General features: G+C 41.0%; 1 protein-coding gene across 1 annotated transcript in view; it reads left to right on the forward strand.

Annotated features, from left to right (window-relative positions):
* CRB1 (crumbs cell polarity complex component 1) overlaps positions 1–15,535 on the forward strand; it is a 186,490-nt gene that overhangs the window by 135,410 nt on the left and 35,545 nt on the right. Inside the window, exons 7-10 of the mRNA XM_040985196.1 lie at positions 5,902–6,449; positions 8,092–8,257; positions 10,342–11,245; positions 14,028–14,156. Coding sequence (XP_040841130.1) covers positions 5,902–6,449; positions 8,092–8,257; positions 10,342–11,245; positions 14,028–14,156 — 1,747 coding nt within the window. The remainder of the gene's footprint in view (positions 1–5,901; positions 6,450–8,091; positions 8,258–10,341; positions 11,246–14,027; positions 14,157–15,535) is intronic.

Below are 15,535 nucleotides of genomic sequence, written 5' to 3' on the forward strand. Positions count from 1 at the left end.
TTGCCTCTGATGAGAGCCAGTGAAAGGGGGAGTGATGTGTGTGAGTTGGTTTTGAATGGATTCAAAGGACATGCAAAGGTTTCACTCATGTAGAGAAGTAATAAGCCCATAGTTCCCAACCCAGTGAATTTTCATCTTGCTGTCTACCAGATACCATGATAATATAACACTCACTGAATATCAGAAATGTATCATGACTCCTATTAAAAGAAATAGTATTGAGAGATAAAGAAGTTTCTGGTGTGAAGCTCATCAATGCTGTGTGCAAGCACGTTATCATAGTCACTTCCTGCTCTCCACATATGCAGTTTACGCTTACTCTAGACTCATGGTTAGGTCTAGCACTCATTTTACTCTGAGATATCATTTCCTGAGGTGTATTAGAAAGGGCAAATGTACTGCTTATGTGTTTGCTTGTTTGTTAATTTGCTGGAAATTCAGATATACATAGAGGAGTAGAGACAGACAGTAAGATTTTCCATCTGCTAATTCAGTCCCTAAGTGGGTGCAACAGCCAGAGCTAAGCCGATCCAAAGCCGGCAGCCTGGAGTTCCCTCCAGGTCTCCCATGTGGGTGTGGGGGTCCCAAGGCTTTGTGCCGTCCTCGACTGATTTTCTAGGCCACAAGCAGGGAGCTGGATAGGAAGTGGGGCCTTCAGGATATGAACTGGGACCTCAGGGATATGGTGCCCATATGGGACCCCAGAGAGTGCAAGGAAGGAATTTTACCTGCTAAGCTACTGCACTGGGCCCTGCTTATGTGTTTTAAGTAAAAGAAAATATATAGGAGAGAAGGAAGGAAGGAAAGAAGGGAAGGAGGGTGGGAGGAATTAAGGAAGGAGGGAAGGAAGGAAAGAAGGAAGGGAGGGAGGAAGGAAGGAAGGAAAGAAGGAAGGAAAAGATGAAGGGAAGGAAGGAAGGAAGGAAGAAATGAAGGGAAGGAGGGAAGAAAGGAAGGGAAGGAAGGAGGGAAGGAAGGAAGGAAGGAAGGAAGGAAGGAAGGAAGGAAGGAAGGAAGGAAGGAAGGAAGGATGGAAGGAAGGAAGGAAGGAAGGAAGGATGAATAACAATAGTAGCACTTGGTAGATGCTGTAGAGTTGATATAATGTCTTTAATCACATTTTGCAACATACTTCAAAATTCTTAATTTTCAGTGTCATTCTGCAGATGGCGATCGATGGCAATGCATACCTGTTTGGGTTTTGTTGCCATCATGCGTTAAAATCTGTGAGGGATTCATTGCATGCAGCACTGAAGCTGAGCTGTAATTTACTCCAAGGTTGCAGAGTGAGCTCAAGTAGGGCATTTGGTAAATAGTCTTCCCTGCTTTCTATGAAGTAAAATTAAAACCAGTCTTAGCCAAACCCTAGGCCATGTTCAAATGACTAAGAATTATTAGAAACAACCCACAAGCGTCCCCAACCGCAGTACTCATTACAAATCACGGCTCTGTTTGGCAATGAGGTATGGCATCTCGTAGCGCCATGTAATATTTTAAGTAGAGTGGCAAGTTGTTTGGCAATTTTTTTTAAAAAAGGAGGAAATTGTGCTGAGGCAGTATTCACTTTCTGAAGAAAAATTTAATTGACCTGAGGCAATATTTTTACTACATAGACAAAATAACAAACAGATGCGGCTTCATTCTGACTGGCTTCCAGACGCAGTGACCCACGAGGTTAATATTGACCGTGGAGATGCTGAGTGTCCTAAGCGATACACTCAGGGGAAGCCAATACACCGGGCACTGGTTCTTTATTTTTTTCAAACCTGGGAAAATAATGAACTTTTTAAACAAAGCTATTGACTTAGTGACCCTACCGCTTTCGTCTGAAATCGCCACACTATGTGAACATTGTTTTGAAAGATGACTTCAGAGGGAGGCAGCTATGTAAGATCTTTCTACCTCCTGAAAATTCTTAGTAAAGTTATAAGGAAAATTACGTTTTTCACATCACTTGCTAACAAAAAATTAGAGTATCCTGTATTTGTGGTTATCTATGAGGAACGTTTTGGGGGAAATTATTCCCATTACAAAAAAAAAAGTGCTTTGAAGCAGTAATGAGAACAGGGAGTCTCTCTGTGTGTTCAAAACAGAAGCAACACACAGAACAACACCCAGGCAAGCCTCACTCAATCCCTGGTTTTACATCAGCATTCCACGGCCATAACACACACTGTAATGAACAAGCAGACAATATACAGGATTTTCTTGGTTACCTAAACTCAAAAGACATAGAAATTCCCAACATCTTAAAGGTGATCTTTTAAAGAATCTTCTAATCTCTCAATGAGGAGAATTTTGCAGGTTTCCCAGCATACAGCTCCCAGCGATGTCTGCAAGGCTGTCCTAGCATGACGCTGTGGGTCTCTCGTATTACAGAGCTTCCAAGGCAGTTGTTCAGAATAAAGGCATCACCTTTCTCTTAACCTCTGGAAAATATCTGATTGATAAAACAGTAATGTCTAATCTTCAGTCCTACATACGGATTTTGAAAATGCTATAGTCTTAGAACTACATTTCTTCAATGTAGATGGGACATCACTGGTCCAAGCCTCTGGTTAAATACCTTCAGGAATGGATTACTCCATCTCAACAACAAAAACCTAAACATGTTTTTCCCTTTTATTTAAATATGATCTCTTCATGGCTTTTAGTCACTAACCACACTGTAATTCTTGAAGGCATACAAACAAAAAACGTTACCATGTCTTTCTCCTTAAAATACTAAATATTTGAAAGAAAGTATCTGGCACTGTGCAAACTGCACGCTGCCATTGTATTCAAAGGTGTGCCATATGATGTAGTTTCAGATGCTTCCCCAACTGCCTTCTTGCTTGGGAATAAGCAGACCTATCTTCCTTCCTTCTAAAATGTGCTGCCTGCATCTTCTTGAGGATTCAAAATGACACAAGACCTTGAGCTCCCACACTCTGCATTAGATGCTTATCCTGTGGTAACCTCGTTGTACGATGGCCTCACTTTGCGCTGCTGTCATTCACAATACCAGAGCTGTGTATTCCTCATCATTAACCAAGGAGGGCATAGTTAAATCTAAGTAACTTCTTGCTAATTCTTATTAAATTTCACCTTATTAAAATCCAACTAAAACTTGCCAGGATTATTTCTCATCAGCACATGTTATCTCTCCATCATACAGCATCACATCCAGAGGCAGAGTGTCCACAGTTGAGTCATTTGTGGCTTCATGTGAATCTAAAAGCCATGGATCGAATGAATTGCGCTCTCACTTCCTCTGTGTGATTCTAAAGAATAGGGTTGTTGGAGAGTCCAGCTTCTGAGAAGAGTGTACAACAGCCCTGCATTCTGCCTTTTCATCTGGATCCACAAAGCGATGCTGCAGGCATCCTAGGATGACCTACAGGATCCTAGCACCCCTGAGGTTGAGTGATTCAGTACAAATCTTCAAACCTCATCAACTTCAAGAAACAGGTTTTCTTACTACACATTTTATCTCATATGAAAGTGCTGTGGTACATTCAGAGATGTTAATCTCTTCAAAGGCTTATTTTATCTAACAGTCTGCTTTGAAAGCTACCTGTAGTTGCCTGAAGCAGGTGGTCTTAAAATGTGGATTCAAATGCTGCATTCCTTTAGGAAATTCAGTGTGACGTATCAAAATGTTGCCTTTGACTCAGCACTCCTTCAAATGCAGATAGCTGCTTCAGCAGTTCAGCTTAACTTCAACACGTCTTACTTCTCTCCAAGCTTTCACTGGACTGTGTGATGACATGAAAATGTGCTATTATATAATCCTCTCCTAAGTGGGACTGGGATGTTAAAAACTGGGAAGACAGAAGTAGCTTTAGGATCATGTTGCTTTCAAGCTCATCATTGATGTTCCAGATTGCGAAACTGACTGACCGCTCATGAAGCGTTAACACAGCTGAATACTTGCTTCCCTTGAAATCTTTCTCCTCATTAGCCTTCTAGGACATAATCCTCCCCTGTTCTCCTCTCATCTTATTGGCTGTTCCTTCATCATCTCCCTTATCTCCAATTCTCTAATCTCGATGAACTCAGTTTTGGGGACCATTTTCTCAGCATATTTCAATTCTTATAATCACTTCATCTAGTCTTGTGGCATTAAAGAACATAGATTATATATATCAATGACAAATTATTATAGCTAACACAGAATGTCTTTCCAGAACCACTAATTATTTCCATCTGGATAACTATTCGGCCATCTAAATTTAATTCAAACTTGCACTTACCAAAATAATCAGCAGGTTTCCTCCTCATTTCTGAAAATCCAGAATTCCAATTGTTTGGGCCCCAAATCGCCAATACAAAACCTGCTGCAGAAAATTCTATCATTCTACCATCAAACTAATTTGAGGGGAGTCATTCAGGCTAGCCTGCCAGTTAAGGGAGCTGTGTCCCATGTTAGCGTGCCTGAATGCAGTATCTGGCAGCTCCTGAGCCCAGGTTCCTGCTATTGAAAATCCTGGGAGACAGTGGAAACGGCTCAGTAACTGGGTCCCTAGCACTTACGTGATAGTTCTGGGTTGAGTTTCTAACCATAGGATGCCTTTCTCTCTCTCTCTCTTTCTCTCTCTCAATACAGACATAATTAAAACTTTAAGATGTTTTGGAAAAATCTTCCACTGCTCATTGGATCTATGATACTATGAGCCAAGCCATTGTCATTTCTCTCTTGAATTACTACAATAACGTTCCTACTTCCTTTGGATTTTTGCTCCAATGTTACCTTTTCAGAACCCTTCACTAATTATTCATTTTTAAAAGATTAATTTATTTTTATTGGAAAGATAGATTTCCAGAGAAATTTTATTCCTCACATGGCCACAATACTAGGGCTGAGCTGATTTGAAGTCAGGATCTAGTAGCCTCCTTTGGGTCTCCCATGTGGATGTGAGTCTCAAGGCCTTGGGCTGTCCTCTGCTACCTTCCTATTCATCAGGCAGGGAGCTAGATGGTAAGTGGAGTGGCCAGGACACAAACAGGGGCTCATATGGGATGCTGGTGCTTGCAGGTGGAGGATTAGTTCATTGAACCATGGCACTGGCCCTCCCAGTTATTCTTTTAAAAATCACATCTCCATTCACACTCCCAAACTTCCCCTTTTGTTTTCTCTACATGAGTTACTTTTTTTTTTCACTAATATATTCTCATTACCTGACACATTATATAAGATCCTTGCCTGTCTGCATCCAGTGCCTTCCCCAACTAAAATGCAATTTTTTAGCTCTTATTGTATCACCAATGTTTTAAAATGCCACATTGAGCTTTGACACATCTCAAGAGTTTTGTTGTTGAAATGGGCACATATCAACAGAACAGCCACATCATTGTACTCCGAACTTCTCCAATGACAGAAAACACTGCGGGAGCTCAGAACTCAGCTTAGCTCAATACCATGCTTTGTTCATGCTTCTCCTGCTCCAATCCACCACAAAAGAAGAGCAGTTTTCCCTTTGTACAAATGCTTGTTTCTGATTATGAGGATTGTCAGCCACAAAGAGGCTTTACCACCCTAGTTCTTGATTTGTGACATTCTCACAAATAGTTGGACTTAGATATGTTTGTTCAGCATGCCTCCAAACAGAAAATATTTCTTATACAACTTCAAGTATAGGAGTGTCTGATGTTCTATCACCTGAGTTCATCTTTTTCCTCTTTTGTGTTCAGTGAGCCTTCACCGTAAACTATAGACCAAAATTTTGTCATTTGTGAAATAATGCAGAAGTTCAGAAAAGGAGTCTAAATGATACCTCTATTTAATGAACCTGTCTTGTGCTTTTAAAAGTGTGTATACATTTATAAGGGTGAACAAAATCTTTGTCTCCCATTTCTCCCGACTTTGTAATCATAAAATGTTTCTTCTTTTGTTTCTGGTCCTCAATCTTGACCCTCAAGAATATGTAGCAGGCAGATTTGGGCAAGATGACTCCACTGGATATGCCGTCTTTAATCTGGACAAGAATCATGGGGAGAATGTTAGCATCTCCATGCTTGTACGAAGTCATCAACCATCGGGCTTACTTCTAGCTCTGGAAAACAGCACTCATCAGCATATCCGTGTCTGGCTAGAACAGGGAAGACTAGCAATGCTGACTCCAAGCTCTTCCAAATTAGTAACAGAATTTGTTCTTAGTGATGGAAATGTCCATTTGATATCTTTGAAAATGCAACCAAATAAAATTGAACTCTATCAGTCTTCACAAAACCTAGGATTTATTTCTGCTGCTACATGGAAAACGCAAAGAGGGGATGTTATCTACATTGGTGGTCTGCCTAACAGACAAGAGACAGAGGTTAGTGGTGGGTTCTTCAAAGGCTGCATCCAAGATGTACGATTAAACCATCAGAATCTGGAGTTCTTCCCAAATTCAACAAATAATACTTCCTATAACCAAGTTCTTGTCAATGTGACTGAGGGATGTACTGGAGATAACTTATGCAAGGTAAGATTATTCTCACCAACTACAAATGTACCATGTGATTGACTATTATTTTGCTAAAGAGACAGTTTGCAAGAGTCATTCTGAAAAAGTTAATGACCCAACAGTCATACAATAACATCTCATCTCCAATGTTACATCAGAGCCTGGAGATATAGGTTTATTTCCAACAATGTGGCCTTGATTGAGCCAGCATCAAGACAGATTTAACCAGTCCAGATAACTCTTTCTTTTAAAAGCAACTACTTTTTTTTTTTTTAGATTTATTCGTTTTTATTGTAAGGTCAGATATACAGAGAGAAAGAGAGACAGAGAGGAAGATCTTCTGTCCGATGGTTCACTTCCCAAGTGACTGCAATGTCCAGCGCTGCGCTGATCCAAAGCCTGGAGCCAGGAACTTTCTTCAGGTCTTCCATGTGGGTGCAGGGTCCCAAGACTTTGGGCCATCCTCAACTGCTTTCCCAGGCCACAAGCAGAGAGCCGGATGGGAAGTGGAGCTGCTGGGATTAGAACCGGCGCCCATATGGACTTGGTTGCAAATATACACACATGAATAATTGTAAAATCATTATAAGAACACTTCCAATGTCCTAGCTGCTGTTTGCCACAGATCAGTCCTTTTGTTTCCTTTGAAGCAGGTATGGTCAAAATTCTTATTAACACTATATGCATATTTAAAAGACTAGAGGTTAGGAAGATTCTACACGAAAACTAAATCACTGTTATTGGTATATCTGGGATGAAGTCTGTGTTCTGAGAACATATTCTGAGCTTGGTGTAGCACAATAATCTTGTGGCTGGAGTTCTCACCTTGCAGGCACTGGGATCCCATATAGGTGCCAGTTCTAAACCTGGCAGTCCAACTTCCGATTCAGTTTCCTTCTTGGGACCTGGGAAAGCAGTCGAGGACAGCCCAAAGACTTGGGACCCTGCACCTGCGTGGGAGACCCGGAAGAAGCTCCTGGCTCCCAGCTTTGCATTGACTCAGCTCCAATCATGGCAGCCACTTGGGGAGTGAACCACTGGGCGAAAGATCTTCTCTATCTCCTCTATATATTATATATCTAACTTTCCAATAAAATATTAAAAATAAGGAATGCAAGATTATGATCGTCATGTTTACAAAAAAAGAAAGAAAAGAAGATATTCTGTGAGTTGCCTTATAATAATAAAATGGGTCCAGTTCTGAAACAGAGTATCTCAGGAGTGGGTTATCAATGAACTGAATGTACAAGATCACATTCTCTCCTATATCAAGTATTTGTGGCATCTTGAGCAAACAGAGGGCATCTGATCCTCAAAGAATGAATACATGGGAAATTGCCTGGGAACTTGCAGTTTACAAGTAACGCTGTTATACTTTTAAAAATCCTTGTGTTATAGAACGATTTTATATCATTTCCCTTTTTCCCTTTCCTTCATGCCTATCTGTCCTATACCCTCTCCCTCTTCCACCTCGCTTTTCTAGAAAGGATTGAAAACTGGAGCAATTGTTTTTTTTTTCTGTTCAATTAAAAATAGGTGTTGAATTAATCAAATATATGTAAACACAGGGAAATCAGCAGCTAAAGATAACAGACATATGCCGTCACCCCTTCCTATGTAACTTCCGGGACTCTTTCCCTTTGAATTCCTTTCCGCTCAGGCCGAGCCCTGCCACAACGGAGGTGTGTGCTACTCCCTCTGGGATGATTTCTCCTGCTCCTGCCCCGCACACACAGCTGGCAAAGCCTGCGAGCAGTTCCGCTGGTGCCTTCTCAGCCCGTGCCCTCCCACAGCCTGGTGCCAGGTGGTACCTCAGGGATTTGAGTGTAAGTACAGTTCACACTTACCACCCTCCACAGCAACGTGGGGGCCTTCAGTTTTCCCAGGGAGAAGATCTACAGGAAAACTCTAAAGATTGCCTTGGAAAACACTGCGTGAAAATAATGGAATGGAACTAGAGGACACAACGACCTGTCGGTGGCCTAATATTAACTTAGCCTGGGCCCCAAAAGGTTTGAGAAAGAGGAAAATGTATTTACTTTTAAAAAGACTTATTAATTTTACTTGAAAGTCAGAATTACATGGAAAGAGAGAGAGAGGGGAGAGAGAAAGAGAGAGAGAGAGAGACAGAGAGAGAGATGGAAGATTTCCATCTGCTGGATCCCTTCCCCAATGGCACTGGGCTGGTCAGAGACTAAGAGCCAGGAACTTCTTTTGGGTATCCCACATAAATGCAGGGTGAAAGGACTTGGTTCATCCTTTGCTGCTTTCTCAGACCATTATCAGTGAGCTGGTCAGAAGTGGAGCATCCAGGACTCAAACCATCACTCATATGGGATCCTGGCACCACAGCTGGAGGATTTGTGTGCTATGCCACTGCACTGACCCTTGTATTTAATTTTATACTTCTGAAGTAAAATATATATATATATGTATATATATATATATAGAGAGAGAGAGAGAGAGAGAGGCTTATGTGAAATACTTTACGCTTGTATACCCTTGGGTAAATGTACCTGAAGACTTTATAGACATTTATATTTCATATTTTTTGAATGGGTACTACCCATATGTACAATGCACAATGACTCAACATAAAGTGTCTAATCTGGTTTCTAATGTGGTAAATTGTGACCTTTTTCATTTTCTGTCTCTGAACTACTTATCTGAAACAATTTGATCATTAATTAATTTTATTGATAATTTGAATGCAAATACTAAAGTTGTTGGCCTCAAATGCATTGCACAGAAGGGCTCAAGTCATTTTGGACATTTTCACAGGGAAGAAAGGTTAGAATTTCTAAAGCAGAGGCAGCTGAGGAACGAAAGCCAGGCTGTGCACCTGAGCATGACCGCTGGCATGTACGCCTTCTTCTGGCTGTGTGGAGAGGGCCATGCAGGGTTTGGACACTTACACATCAGAAAGCAGACACGTGACCTTTTACTGCTATCATGTTGTTGCTACAGAAGGAGTAGAAAACCTGGCTCTGCCACCCCAAGACCAGGGCTGGGAAGGAGGGCATGTCTTCAGGCCATGACAAGAAGCCTCTGTGTTGGTAGCTTCTAAAGAAAGTAATCTAGGAACCAGAGCACATAGACTCTCTTGGATAGTGTTTAAAATTCAAGATTTCTTTCTAGATGGAATGAAAATTAATGGAGGTACCTTTTGATCTTAGGAGAGGTTGTTCGATGGATTGGCAGTCATAGAAATTGGGACACAAAGAAATAACCAGCCAGCATGAATTGGCTGTAATATCCGAGAAACAAGGGAATGGCAGTGTTCTAAGCTCCATTGCTTTTGAAAAATGTGGCAAAATGAGAACAGAAAATTGAACACTGGACTGAAAAAACATACAGGTCATTGTGATCTTGACACTGGTTTCATTGGATTGACCCAGGGCTAAAGCCCAAGTGGCATGTCTTAGAGAGAAAATGGGAGATGGGAATGCAATGAGAAAATGGAAGTGTGAAGACAAGTGTTGCTGACAGTGAAGACAGAGAAATAAGGACGCAAGGGGATGGGGGGATGTTAGGGTTGGGCTTTGAGGAACTGTGTGTGTTTATTTTTATGATGGGAATAGTTAGAACACATTGCATACTGAAAGGTTAAAAAAATGGGAGGGTAAATCATGGTGCAGGAGAGAAAAGGGGTGCCCTAACAAGGTGAGAATGAGTGGAAGCCAGTTCTGGGCTGGAAGAGTTGACCGTGAATGACTGTAAGGGTTGGCATCCATGAAGGCAGGATGGAGGCAGAGTGCACCCAGGCTGCACGAGCAGATTTGATGAAAACCGGGACGGTTCTCATTTCTCCTGTTTCCATAGGACCATGCCATGGGTAATCATAAACAGGAAAAATAGCACAGTTCTGAATCAACAACATCGGCTACTTAACATTTCCTTCTCTCCATAGGTGTTGCAAATGCGGTTTTCAGTGGACAAAATGGTGACATATTGTTCCGAAGCAATAGGAACATAACCAGAGAACTTACCAATATCACATTTGGTTTCAGGACACGAGATGCAAATGTGCAGATTTTACATGCTGAAAAAGAACCTGAGTTTCTTAATGTTAGCATTCAAGATTCCAAATTATTCTTTCAGTTACAGAGTGGCAATAGTGTTGATCTGGTGAGTCTGAAAAGTAGTCAGCCAGTGAATGATGGCATGTGGCAACAAGTGACGCTTTCCATGACAAACCCACTAGCCCAGGTGTCCAGGTGGCGGATGGAAGTGGACCACCAATCACCTGTGAGAAGTGCAGTTGCCACTGGGAGTCTCAACTTCTTGAGGGAAAATACAGACATTCATGTTGGTGATCCAGTTATGGACAACGCGAAGGGCCTGAAAGGATGCCTAAGCACAATTGAAATTGGAGGCATTTATCTCTCTTACTTTGAAAACGTGCAGGGTTTCACTCATAAGCCCCAGAAGGAGCAGTTTCTCAAAGTCTCCAGAAACCCAGTGGTTACAGGATGTTTACAGTTGAATGCCTGCATCCCCAACCCCTGTTTGCATGGAGGAAACTGTGAAGATATCTACAGCTCTTATCACTGCTACTGTCCCTTGGGATGGTCAGGGGCACACTGCGAGCTCAACATTGATGAATGCTTGTCCGATCCCTGTGTCCATGGTAACTGCTTTGATGGACTTGCAGCCTACCACTGCAGGTGTAAGTCTGGATACACTGGTGTGAACTGCGAAGTTCACATAGACAATTGCCAGGGTCATCAGTGTGCAAACGGAGCCACCTGCATTAGCAACACCAAGGGCTATTCTTGCCATTGTTTGGAAAATTTTACAGGAAAATTTTGCAGGTGAGTACAAAGTCCATTTGAACCTAGATCTTTGGAGTGGTGCTCTCCATTTTCCTTGTCACGTGGGAAAGCTCTGTCCTCAAGGTACACAGGTATACTGCACAGAAGGCGGCTAACCCTGGACTCTTCCATAACAATTTGATCTTTAAAAGACAGGATTTCTCTTTTGAGAAGCACCATGGATAAAAATTACAGTGCTTTAATCAGACTTCTGGCAAGATGTGTTCTCATTCATCTTGACCAGAATATGTGTTAAGAGCTAGAGCTCCCAGAAGCCTCAAGCTTCTGGGAACAAATACATTGACAATAAATTCAAACACTGGACCTTGTTATTAGGGAAGGTAGTGGTCCCACTTTTAAAATAACTCTCTGGGTTATGTCAAAGATCCTAAAAAATTAAAGTGCAGGCATTTATTCTTTTTTAAGATGTATTCGTTTTGTATTACAAAGTCAGATATACAGAGAGAAAGAGAGACAGAGAGGAAGATCTTCCATCTGCTGATTCACTCCCCAAGTGGACCCAATGATCAAAGCTGAACTGATCCAAAGCCAGGAGCCAGGAGCCAGGAGCTTCTTCTGGGTCTTCTACCTGGGTGCAGTGTCCCAAGTTTTGGGCCATTCGTCACTGCTTTTCCAGGCCACAGACATGGAGCTGGAAGAGAAGTGGAGCAACTGGGATAAGAATTGGTATCCATAAGGGATCCCTGCACATGCAAGCCATGGACTTCAGAAACTAGGCTGTCACACAGGACCCTAAAGTGCAGTTTTTAAAAGGTGAAATTAGACTCTCAAGCAAATAAAAAATGAAACTATTTGTATCATTTTTCACTAATTAATAGGGGACCTAGTAAATGTCAAAACCAGTTCAAAGGACAATCCAAACAGTGTGTGTGTGTGTGTGTGTGCGAACAAGAAACAGAGGGAATGCAGAACTGTTAATATGCTGTCAGGGAAAAAATCAGGGATTAAAATGATCATTTCTAGAATGCGGCAATTGAATTGCTGTACACAAAATCCATTTGCATTTTGATGAACAAATTTCATTTGTATTAACATCATTTTCTACAGTTTACAAAGTTGTAATAAAGATTATTTAAAAATAGAAAAATAAACGAAGGCATATACCACTACAAGAAAGGAGAATCCTAGAGACTCTTTACAGGACACTCGGCTTCCGGTTAAAGATTATCCCGTGTCTCTTTGTGCCTTAAGAAGTACTTCATCCTTATGTTCTAGAGCTACAAAAGAAGCCTTTTAGTTTTATTCATTATCTCCATTTCATGTTATATAAACAGAAATAACAAATAATATTTTTCTCTAAGTCATATTGCTTCAATATTTTCATGTGAGTACAAATTGTTATACCACTTTGAATTTACTAAATAATTAGTCCAGCATGGGAAGGTTGGTGGGTAATTTCTTAATGAGTAATATATTCCAGGACTTTGCCAAGAACGCATGACGTGGGTTGTCAGCCAGCAGGCCTGACACCAATTCAGGAAGTGGATATTTGAGTTGCATGAATCCTCTAGGAGAATAATGCATAGCCGTGTATGGATTGTATTTCTGGAATATTGATTGGTGTTCGAGATCTATGAAGGAAGGGCACAGTGACAGGTACTGAGTGTTGACACTGAGAGGTTACCTCCTATGTAGGAACTGACTCATTTGCCAATAGATTACTGGTATGTTGAAAAGGAAAATAAGTTCAGATGAAAGTCAGTATTCTGTGATGACTTTGGATCAGTTAAATAAATGTTTAGTAACTTGTTTTGCTGAACAATTTTCTGCCTAATTCATCAAAATCAAGTTCTCAAAGACTGAACTTCTCCAAAGTATCAAATAATGAGATTCAGAAATTGTGTTTTGAAGCTAGGATGTATATAAAGTTCCTATTTGCATTGCTAATTGACCTTCCTCAAAGCTGGTTGACATTTTCAGCTCTTTTGAAAGTCCTTATGATACTTCTTTAACATAGAATTGATAAGTTCTGGCGTGCTGTAGTCAGATTCTCTGTTTTAGCTGCAACACACAACACAACATAATTCAGTTCTCTGTATATTTCCTGAAGTCATATTATTCAGCTCAGTATTGCACGTGCACAGTATGAGTCAGGGAACAATCTGAAGGTCCTGAAAATATCAGTCCTTTCAAGCCGCTGGGTTTCACCTTTAATTGCTTAGCTTCTTAGTATGTGTTCTACATGATGTAAGGGCTCTTTAACATGTGCTGTTTTGTGACTATCCAAGGGAGCCATACTCAGAATTCACATGCAGATCCGATTGAATGCTACACACAAACCTCCCAGAAAGCATTGGCTTGCATTCTGTATCGCCATGAATTATTAGATAGGAAACAGCAAGTCTTGGCAGGGAAACTACAGTTCAGCTCTGAAAGCCAACAGAGAAATCACATGAGTACTTGGGTACCAAAAGTGTTGTCCTTGCTTCCCTGGCCTTTGTACAGATGAAATTTTCCCGTGGCCTTTGTTGATTTATTGGCAAAGCAGCAGCAAGTCTAGCTATAGCAAGTTTCTTTCCAGTACTAAATTTATTGCCACTCCATAGCATAGGTCCCATCTCATGAATGAGAACTGTGGAGTAGTGGAAGATGGATAGCCATGCTTGTTGCACACCCTCCAGCAGAAGCTTTATGCATTTGTGACTCCTTCAGCATGAGTGCTTAATTAGCTTGACATTGATTATATATGTGAACTTTGCAAAAGTGTTTTTGAATGAAATGAACAAGACAAACAGCTGTGCCTATACACTTATCTCCCTAGACACAACAGATTACCCCTGGCGGTCTGTGGGAATGGGAAGACAAACCACACTTGCTACAACGGAGGCAACTGCACAGAGCTGCTGGCAGGGTTAAAATGTACTTGCCGGCCTGGTTTTACTGGAGAATGGTGAGTCACACTAGAATTTGATGGGAAAAAATCTGGGTAAAGAACAGAAAATTCACTTTCTCCTTGACTTTTCAATCTCAGTTCCCATAAGAAAATGTAGGCTGAAATGTAGGTTGAGGTAGAGTCAAGCAATAAAAAAGAAGAAAAATGATACTTTAGGTCAAAAGTAGAGAACACTCTATCAGCCAAGGCTTCTAATAGGCAAACTTGAAAACAAACAAACAAACAAAAAAACCAAACATCAACATTGTAATGTAATTGCTGTTTTTCTTTCTTGTAAATACTTCAGTATTCATGATCCCCCACCCAACCCTCATTAACTCTAACATATGAAGTAAAGATCCAGATTGGCTGACAGAATTACCCACACACTCCACATCCATGGAGTTCTCTGTTTCCTAGAGAAACCGTTCAACTCTTGTTCACCAGATACAGGGACTGTCAAGGCGTCGATCAGGAACCAGCCCCACACACAGACAAATCTGGATGTGCATTTGGCTAGTCACAGGTGAGGTCAAGGGGGAAAGTGCATGCTCCATAGCTTATCAGACTTGTGTTCCCCAAACAGCTGCAAACTCGGGCTCCACTGGATAAAGATATTCCGTAAATAGGTAATAGCTAACCATCTAGTTAGCATTCTATCATGAAACCTAGTAAATATTGCCTAGTTCTTAGAGGTCTGCAAGGTTTCATTATTTCTTGGTGTGAACCAATTGTGAGCAACACATTAGGCAACAAAGCATCTATTTAGATAGAATTAAGCTGCTTTCAAAGCCTTTGGTCATCTTTAGAAGATGTCCATACAATTACATGAATACATTTTGTACATTACAATGAAAAGAAAACAGAGAAAGAGCTTCTCCATCTTATTAATCATTCTGGGTTAGATATGTAGATGTCGAATCAAACTTCTTACATTGAACAGATCAAATAAGTTAAAATCAAACATATTTGACAGTTTTTACTGCTATGTACTAAGATGATACGTATATTTTTGTTTCATTAGTATTACACTTTGGATTGATTTGAGGTTTCTCTTTTTAAGCTGGCTGTTTGGCCATCTCACAGATTATTTCTTTTACCATTTTTATGAAATAGCAGGAAACTCCCAGTGTTAGTGTCTTTTACGCTCACTCCCAGTCTGCCAGCTGTGGGCTCAGGGCCCTGCAGCCCTTGCGTATTTGCGTGAAAGAGAGAAAGAGCTCATTGACACTGAACTTTCAATTGCATCAGAGTCTATCCAGTTGGCTTCTGTTTACATACATAATACAGCAAATAGCATCCTCAAGCTCATACAATCCTTAAGTCTCTCTAAACGCTGGCTGTTTTGTGGTTGGAAGCCACCGTTTCTGCTCACCCAAAGCCTTGGCACTCATCCT

Source organism: Ochotona curzoniae, unplaced genomic scaffold (assembly GCF_017591425.1).
Source record: "Ochotona curzoniae isolate NIBS_2020 unplaced genomic scaffold, NIBS_Ocur_1.0 contig_430, whole genome shotgun sequence".
Lineage (NCBI taxonomy): Eukaryota > Metazoa > Chordata > Mammalia > Lagomorpha > Ochotonidae > Ochotona > Ochotona curzoniae.